Source organism: Equus caballus, chromosome 8 (assembly GCF_041296265.1).
Source record: "Equus caballus isolate H_3958 breed thoroughbred chromosome 8, TB-T2T, whole genome shotgun sequence".
Taxonomy (NCBI): Eukaryota; Metazoa; Chordata; class Mammalia; order Perissodactyla; family Equidae; genus Equus; species Equus caballus.
In genome coordinates, this window is record NC_091691.1 from 60,914,017 (window position 1) to 60,923,860 (window position 9,844).

The 9,844-nt window shown below is 42.2% G+C and overlaps 1 protein-coding gene across 1 annotated transcript; it reads left to right on the forward strand.

Annotated features, from left to right (window-relative positions):
• Nucleotides 1-1,080: 1,080 nt before the first annotated feature.
• TTR (transthyretin) lies at nt 1,081-7,665 on the forward strand. Its single transcript, XM_001495182.5, has 4 exons — nt 1,081-1,456; nt 2,353-2,483; nt 4,324-4,459; nt 7,414-7,665. The coding sequence occupies exons 1-4, from the start codon at nt 1,388-1,390 to the stop codon at nt 7,519-7,521; spliced, it is 444 nt and encodes a 147-aa protein (XP_001495232.1). The 5' UTR covers nt 1,081-1,387; the 3' UTR covers nt 7,522-7,665.
• Nucleotides 7,666-9,844: the final 2,179 nt, after the last annotated feature.

Sequence of the window (9,844 nt, forward strand, 5' to 3'; positions counted from 1 at the left end):
GAATATCTGACATGTTAAATAACTCAGAAAAGGTCATCTGGGAAACTGGGCAGCAGAACTACGAACTGGATGACTCAGGTCATCTAACTCCATTCAATACTTTTTCCAGTGCTACTTCAGAGTCAGGCTCTAAGGCTGTAAGATTCCATTCCTAGCTATGCTCTGAACTGGATTTGCCCATTTTTGCTTTCCTATGGTCAACTCGCACTTCCAGGTCTTCTCCTGCACACTTCCATTCTGCTGGAATGCCTTCCTGTCCCGTCACCCTCCCTGAAAGCCCTTATCTTCATGATCTCTTGTTGAGTTTCTTCCAACCTGACTCTGACAGTTATGGAAATGTTCCCCCAGCTCTCAGTGCTCCAAACTGGACTCACCCTTGACATGCATTTGTCCAAAAGTTTTGTCTATCTTCTCTACATCTTCTACATATTTGTCTCTATAAGGACAAAAATTGTCTTAACTAATACATGAGCAAAGCCACATACACATATATGCACACACATGCATGCAAGAGTTGGTACTTGATCAATGAATCCTGGAGTGATTATAATTCTGGCCAGGAGGAAGAGAAGCTGTCGTCAACCACAGCTTCTAGTTCTCACAGGCCTCTCTACTTCCAGAAATTTTGATTCTGACAAAAGCCAGTGGGGTAGCCTTGTTTCTGCACATTCAGTACAGGAGAGGCAGTAAAGAATCTCTGGTCCTCTGTATTTCAGGCTTGTGGATGCCAGTTTGAAATATGGCATTATTCCTTGGGTTCAGATGAAACTTGTCTGGGCAGAACACAAAAATTGTGGAGAAATTGCTGACTAAGTAAAGCTTCCAATGACTTTGTTTGGCTGAAATGTAGGTTTTTTAAATGTGAGCACTGCCCAAGGGTCTTTTCTTGTTGTCTCATGGACATATATCAAGGGCGATGATGTCTTCTAACGCGCTGTATTTAAGCCTGTGCTGCCAAATGTCATCAGAGTGAAATAATTACCACTTGCGTCTATCATCTAAAATGAAAGATAAAATGTATAGAAAATGGAATACATGCATAGAAATAGGGATGGGAGAAAAAAAATTCCTAAGAACGTTGCTGCATCCAGCCAAGGAGGGAGAGGAATATTTTGTTTTGTTTCGTCTGCTTTGTTTTGGTGACCTAGGTGGTCAAATGACCTGTTAAGAATATTTCATAGAGCTAATGTTCTAACACTCTAATCTCTCTAGGCAAGGTTCATATTTGTGCGGGTTACTTATTCTCCCTTTGTTGACTAAGTCAATAATCAGAATCAGCAGGTTTGGAGTCAGATTGGCAGGGATCAGCAGCCTGACTTGGGAGCAGTGAGTATAAAAGCCCCCAACTGGAAGCGACCATCACAGAGGTCTGCTCGTTCTTGGCACGATGGCTTCTCATCACCTGCTTCTCCTCTGCCTCGCCGGACTGGTATTTGCATCTGAGGCTGGCCCCGCGGTGAGTATTTGACTCCCTAAAGTCCTTCTATACCTTTCCTATGGACAGTAGGTGAAGCAGAAGTGACTTCTTCTAGCTTTTCTAACCAGCTTTTGTGACTAGAGCAAGGGTACCCAGCACCTGTTTTTAAACATCATGGATTCAAACTTCAAAAAGCATGAAGTTCTGCAGAGCTCACTGTCCTGGGGCTGGGACTCTGGGTGCTCTCTTCTCCTGCTTTGGTGCATTGGCTTTGCAATGCCCAGTGCCTCAGTTTCCTCAGAGAGATGGTAGAAATAAAGATATCATATTCATGAATATCTTAATATTGAATTTTTACAAACATCCTTTTATAAAGTTTATTTCCCTTTAGCTGATTAAAATGTATTTATTGATTAACCTTTGAAAGGCTTAGTAGATAATATTCTAGTCAGTTATCTAATTCTTAAGTCCTCTAGAAGAATTAACAAATGCCATAAAATGGGTCAAGAAGTAGTCTGACATTATTTTACAAACAACTAGTAAGAGGGAATTACCGCAGCCACATCTGACTGAAATGCTCTCAGGAAAAACTATTTGGTCTTGTGGCACATAACGTCTTTTCAGTAATTCCACTCAAATGGCAAGGATTAACAAAGCAACTGTTCTCAGAGGGCCTACTTTCTCCGTTAAAATTCATTATCCATGCCCCTGGTCGATTGCAGCATGTCCAGAGGCAAATACCATTCTTGCTTTGGAAACAATCAGGTCTGTGTTAGACTGAGTGAGGGAAGCTCATTAACCATCAACACTTACGTTGCTGGAAATGGAATTAGCATGTTCTTCCTGCCTTGTTCCAGATTTCTAACACCAGAAAGAATAGATCCTTTCACTCTTGCCAATTTTGTTGACTTCTCCCTTGTCTTCTCTACGCCTAGGGCGCTGGTGAATCCAAGTGTCCTCTGATGGTCAAAGTCCTTGATGCTGTCCGAGGCAGTCCTGCTGCCAACGTGGATGTGAAAGTGTTCAAAAAGGCTGCTGATGAGACCTGGGAACTGTTCGCCTCTGGGTAAGCTGCCCGATGAACCTAGAGCTGAGACTTCATTATATCTTCCTATTCACTGGCCACTTGTTAGAGAAAGTGGCTCATGTCATTCGCTGAAGAATCTACAAGTAGATTGAAAATGCAGGCAGAAGTCAAGTGGGCCCTAAGGAGGATACCCTCCTCTTGCTTTGCTTAGCTGGGAGTGACCAGGAGCCTGAGAAGCATTTAGGGCAGACAGTGGTGCAAAGAAGGAGCCAGCAACTCCCCTAGTCCAGCATTGCTTCACCATCTTTTTGGGTCACAGACTACTTTAAGAATTGACGAAAACTATGCACTCCACATCCCGAAAAATGCACATACACACAAATGTGTATATGTAATTTCAGGAGTTTCACAGATTCCCCTGCTACCCTTCACAACACTCAAGCTGAGAGTCCTTGTCTTGGAATTTTAGGGAAGATATACAACCTGTGTTAATTTCTTAGTGAAAGGAAAGGAATTGATGGGCAGCATTGACAAGACACCTATCTGTAGTTTATCTGGATCCTCCAGAATTTAGGGCTTTTGTCTAACACTTGTGGAGCACCTACTCTGTGCAAAGCTTGGGGCTGTCAAGCTCAATAAGAAAGGACACAGAAGAGAAAGTCACATAATGCAAAGCACAGCCACAGACCAATTTCACAATCACCCACCGTCAAGTTCAAAAATGACTTCTCGTCTCCATCGACTGCTTTACAACTTTCACGGAGTTTTTCGACCTCCACTAGCAAGAATTGCAAAGACAATGCACCTTAGTACACCTAAACCAACTAACTAAAAGAAAGAGCTGCCAAGAAATCCTCAGCACCAACAATACTGCTAAGTGTTTATGCCCTGGGAGGTGAATTTCTGTGGATTTTAATTGACTCCCAAGAATCGCAATATGATTCTTCCACCTATCATTGGGAAGTCCATTTTCTTTGGTGTGCTTTCAACTGAGTCTTTATTTGCTGATTCATTTATATTTTTATAAAATAGCAAACACAATATGTAAAGCAGTTACAAGAATATTCTAAGCAAGAGATAGAAGGGACACCAAAAACATTCAGATGTTTGTGTGAATCTTTTTTTTATGACAAGACAAAAAAGGAAACTAAATATTTTCTTCCTGGAAATGAAGAAAGGTGGGAAGGCAATGGTCAGAGTCAGTAAAGACAACTTCCATTTTAATCTGTCTTAGTTTTTGCAGTCTAAAGGACAGCAATTTCTAACATCAGCTATTGTCGTTAGGTACTTAAATGGAAATAGAAGTTAGCTAGTTAAAAATAAAGGTGCCTAATATTTGCTGTTGGCCAAGAGTTATTAAAGAGATTAAGTACACAAAAGGGAAAAGAGTCAGATACCAGTTCCTCATTGTAGTTTGGGGTTCCCAGTGTGTATACAAATGATACCACCTCTGAAAGGTGCCCGCTGGCAGCTGGGGGAGAGAGGAGGAGACCCTGGTGTCATCATGGGAAACTGCAGAGTCAGAGCAGCTTATGGTCACTTCTAGGGAGAGTCACGAAACTTCATCCAAACACCAAGCCTGAATCGCAATGACTCTTCTTTAAGTGAAACATTACACCCATATCTTGTTCTCATAAGAGAAAGAAAATCTACATTGAGCTGTTTGAAACATTTCTGACAAATTACTATCATTTAATTTCAGTTACTAAAGTAGTCCCTGTCCTGATTTGGTTGAGAAAAAAACATGTATACACACACACACACACACACCCCCACACAAATGTGCGTGCATGTGTGTGCACACGCATGTGTGGTGTTACCTTACCATGTCATTTATTCTCTTAATGCCTAACTTAATGTGGATTTTTGCACCTTCTAGGAAAACCAGTGAATTTGGGGAGCTTCATGGGCTCACAACTGACGAGAAATTCGTAGAAGGGATATACAAAGTGGAATTAGACACCAAGTCCTACTGGCAGTCACTCGGCATTTCCCCTTTCCACGAATATGCGGAGGTGAGTGTAGAGACACTTCCATTGTGTTTTGGTTTTTCGCTCTTAGTCCCAGGAAAGGCACAGTCTGCACTTCTCATACCATGGAACTGTCCGAAGTAAAGCGCTGAACTAGCAGTTTCCTTTTCCCATTTCTACAATCAGAAATCCACAAAACTCTGAAAAGCAAACTTTTTTCTAAGTTTGGTGAAAACTCACTCAGTAACATGACCTGAACTTATACAATGTTCTTTACAGTCTTCATTCATTCCACTGATACAAATATTTGTTTGACAAAGAAATATTAATATGTTGGATTATGAGGCAGCCTTCCAGACCCCACTTAGGATGTTATGTAACAAAAGATAGATGAGCCATTTGACTTCTCTCAAATCTGAAAAATACTTCATTCCACAGCCCATCTGGCTCCCAGAGGTTTAGATAAGTGATTTGGGGCAATGCATATAGAAACAGTAAATTCAAAATAATAATGGCAACACAATGGATACCATGTGTCAAGCATACACCACGGCCAGACACTTCTGTGTTCTACATTTAACCTATTTCTTCTTCATAAACAACCCATTGGGATCAGTCCTACTGTGAGCTCCATCTCACAGATGAAGAAAGTGGGGCACAGAGAAGTTACATAACTTGTCAAGGGCATGGGGCCAGTAAGGGGAGAAGCAGTAATGTTTACCGACAAGGCCCAGGCTGGGTTTAGCCTCAGCTGTGCCTCAGCTTTCTTCCTGTGAGAAGCCAAGCTAAGAATAACACTAATGAAGCCACATTTGTAACCCACGGTTCACACAGTATTCCTCAGAGTTATACATGGACCCATCTCCCTACTTGTCTGTGATTCCTTAAGTCATTTAAAACAGATGGCTGTCATGGAAATAGAATCCAGACATGTTGGTCAGAGTTAAAGATCAACTAATTGCATCAAAAATAGCTCGGCATGAAAAGGACCATTCTCTCTGGCTTAGTCATGGATGAGATTTTCAATTGACATAAAATGGTTCTTTTAGTAGACAGTGTTGCCAGGGAAACTGTAGGCCTGTTTGATTTCTGAGGCCCACATGTCACCAAGAGACCCCCATCTACCAAGAAGCGTGCCTCTGGTTACTCCTCAGCCCGGCAGCAAGAGCCCGGTCAGGGATGGATGCGAGGTTTAGAAGGTACCCACCACAAGACATTTGCCCCTAGAGTCTCGGCCTGATGAGATCATCTGAGAAGATTCACTGTGTACTGTCCATGACATGTTGCCCCTATTCATTAGATGTTAGCTTTCTTCGTCTGCTGTTCACTCTTTTAGCATTCATTCAACAAACATTTAAAAAATAAAACCCTTTTCTGTGTTGAGCACACTTCGGGATGCTAGAGATTCAGAAGTGAAAACATATCCCTGCTCTTGGAATGGAAGGGAAGGGACTGATGTAAGACACATTAGGCAGGACCATGAGCCCAATTTGGAACCTGAATGGATATGGGGAATGAGAGAGCAAGCAGGCAAGCATGAGTCCCAGTGCCTCCCTTTGATGACTGGTGCATGGTGGGTCCAGCCATGAGTTCCTTTCCTGCCAACTTCTTCTGATAAGGACCTCCCAGAGTGTTGCCATCCTTGAGCCCTACCACCTCCTCCCTGGCCACCGCCCCAGGTGGCCATATTAGACTTACCAAGAAAATTAGGACATTTCTTTTGGAACTTTAGTCCTCTTCATTTCATGGATTTTGAACACAGATTATGCCATTTACAATTTTTAAGAAGAATCAAGTGGAGCTGGAGGCCAATGTCACTATAAGAGAGGAGAAAATTTCCCAAGTTGCTTCCAGAAACTTGGCCTTTCAGGAGTGCTCTTCCTCCTTCACAGAGATTCTTAAGTGATTCTCACCTTTCCTTGCCCTGATGCTAATTTTGGTTTTGGTATGGTTCAGTCAGATCTTTTTTCTCCTGTCCCCAAGTAATCAAGATTTCCTTTTTTCACTTTGAAACAAAAAGTATTTATCCAGTGTGTGTCCCAAGCACTATCCAGGGCCTGTGTACAAAATAAGTAAGATTAAAACACCTCCTCGCTGTCCTCCATCTCTCCCCTGAACCAAATTTCTCCCTATTTGCCTCACTCCGGGCACCTGGCCTAGCCCTAGCCTAGCTTCTGAGTCTCAGAAGCTCTAATGAATTTGCCTGGCATCCGTGACTAACTGGAACAATGCTTTGATCAACAATTTGCCTCGTTGGAAGACTTAAGTGAACTCCAACATGTGTAGATTTCAGAATTCCAACATGATCCTCCTCACTCTGCTTATATTGTAAATAGAATCCTATAATGCTTTTATTCCATATTTCATTGCTTATTAGATACATAAAAATGTACTTGATCCTCATGGTAGAAAATACAAAGGAATAATGGGAGAAGAATCTCTGGATTTGGGGACAGGAGCTTTAACTTCTAGCCTGGCTCTGTCACTGTATACACTTGGGCCAAACACTCTAATTCAGAGGTCTGATTTGTTTATCGGTAAAATGAGAAGAATGTTCCCTTCCAGCCTGAAAATTTCTAGGTCTCCAAGTCTGCGGTGGGATTGGCAGTCATCATTCTCAGGAGTTGGGTCCTTGAACGCCAGTTTCCACGTTCTCCCCTCTTTTTTCTAAAACCAAGAAAGTGAACAAGAGCATTTAGGCTCTCTGATTTCGCTCAGCCACACTAGGGCCACTCTGATTCTCTGTGCGAATTTGCAAAACAAAAATACCTGATCATATAGAGGGTGGCAAAGAACTCTTGTTCTAAGCGCTGCATGGGGCTCCAAGGGTTTAGCTTACAAGAAAATTTTTGGATTTTTGCCTTTTGTTCTAACTGTTCCAAAAAATGAAATAATAAAATAAAGTAATTAATTTGATTCTGACTTCCAGTCATGTCTCTGTCCATGACGCACGTTGTAGAGCTCTGTTAGAAACGGACCCTGTCTGTGTTCTCTCGCAGGTGGTGTTCACAGCAAACGACTCTGGCCCCCGCCGCTACACCATCGCTGCTCTGCTCAGTCCCTACTCCTACTCCACCACAGCCCTCGTCAGCAACCCCAAGGAATGAGGGCCCCTCCTTCAGTCTACTTGAAGAAGGAGGGACCGGATTTCATGTAACCAATAGGATTCCATTTTTATTAAAGCAGTGTTTTCAGTTCATAAGGTATGTCCAAAACGTGGGCGGAGACAATAAAACATTCCTATTAAAGCACTTCCCATTTCACTGGAACTTGCTTTTTTCTTATTCCCTTGTTGTATTCTCAAAAAAAAAAAAAAAATCCAAATTTTACACGGAAGCAAAGGAACTCAAAAAAGTCTCTGGCTGAACTCTGGGAGAAATCCAAATTTTCAATGTCTTTCAAGCTAAGCACGTATTCAACATGGTCTGCAGCCATGAAAAATACACATTCTCAAAATGAGAAAGCTTTACTCTCCTCTAACCTTCTAACCTAATGGCAAAAGACAAATTCTAAGGGCCCACTTCTTTACTCTGTGCATTTGCTTGAAGTGCTTTATGGATTTCAAGAGCAGCACAGCAACACCAGGACAGACCTGCCCTGACCCAAGCCCTCCCATCCAGTCCAAGCCAACCGCACCCCAGTCAACTGCCTAAGGGATGAACTCAGAGAATCCTCATACCCTCAATTCACTTCGACTAATCCAAAATTCATGTATTGAAAGACTGCAAAATGCCAAGCGCTATTTGAGGTGCTCCGAAGATAAAGAATAAGATCTAGTGCCTGCATTTAAAGAGCTCGCATTCTTTTGACAAGATAACTATGCTAACGTGGTTTGGCAGAGACACACTGAGCATAGGAAAGAGGGAGTAACATGCAGCCTGGAGAGATCAGAGAAGGACTCAATTAACTTCACTTCATCTGAATCTTAGTAGTTTCTCAGGTAGAAGAGAGAGGAGGTATCCCAGGTAGAGAGAGAGAGATTGCAAAGCCATCATGCCAAGTGAAACACTTTCATAAGTTGAGGGAAAGGATGGCGATCCAGAGGTTGAAGCATAGGGGCTATGAAGGCAGGCTAGGTTGCACAGCTATAACAAACAGCCCCAAATCTCTGTGACTTAACAAAATCAGAGTTTATTTCACACTCATGCCAAGCCCAAAGCAGAAGTTCTTGGACTGGTGACTCTCGGAGTGGCTTGCCTCCAAGTGGTGACCCAGGGCCCCAGTTTTGACTTATTTTATGGCTTCAAGGGACACCTAGTCAGCTGACTGAAGGAAGAGGGAAAGCAAGGTATGAGCCCCTCTGTGCTGAAGTGTCACGCATGATTCCAACTGACCAGAACTAGTTGCATGGTCCTATTTAGATGCACTGAGCTAAACAGTTCCTGGTGGGGAGTCCTTTCCTAGAACAACGCTACATTCTGGAAAAAAACACTAATCTGGGTTGGTCAACAACCATCTCTGCCACAGTAGGGTTGGGAGTGGTGGGAAATGAGTCTAGGGTGAAGGCTGGCTTTATATGCCACCTGTCAGAGCTGTGAATTCATCTTATGGACAATAAGGACCCATTGATGGGAACCTTGTCATCAGCCATCCTCCAAGTGGCTGGGGCTAGTTACTTCTTGTACATAATCTCCAACCAGGATTCCCTAAGAAAAGCCTGGGTCAGACCCAAGGCTGAGCCCTAAACATCACTAAGCAGTCTTTCCATTTTCCTTCAAATTCAAATCTAAAATCTCGCCACACTCTAGTTGGCTGTGTAGAGAGAATAAGAAATTTGAAGAGAGTGGAATGTAGGTTTGGACTTTTTAACATGTGCTGAGTTTTCCCTCAAATATATGTGGTAAAATCAATGTCTCTGAGTTTGTTCAATGAGGTTAGCAAATTCCTCTTCCATGCACATTAGGTTAATCCATATCAAACTGCCATTTTTGTCTATTAATGGTCAAATACTGGCAATTTCATAAGATTCAGTCTAATATCTACAAATATTGTATTGCTCTGCCTATTTATAGAATACTACATTTCCATTTGGCTGCTGCTAAATACATAGGATTTTTATAACCCAAGCAGTTTGAAAATATTAATTTTCCATATATATATATATGAATTGAATTGAACTTTCCGGCCCCCACTTCCTCTTGGTATCAGCAAACTTAATCTTGTCAATTGAAATCAACTCAGTTTGACTTCCAGTTTGATGCTCAGCCTTCTCTTTCCTTTCCAAATCACATCTTCCTTCTGGAAGCATCATAGCATCTTGGCATAAAGTAGAATGTGTTGTCTGGTCCCTGATAGTCCTCTGTCCATGCTGCTTCCACTGAAATGATCCTTTTTTCCTTTGCTCTTTGTTGCTATGTGTTAGTATCTGGGCTTATGCTCTTTCATGGCCACTGCTGTGGGTCGAATTGTGTTCCCTAAAAAGATATGTTG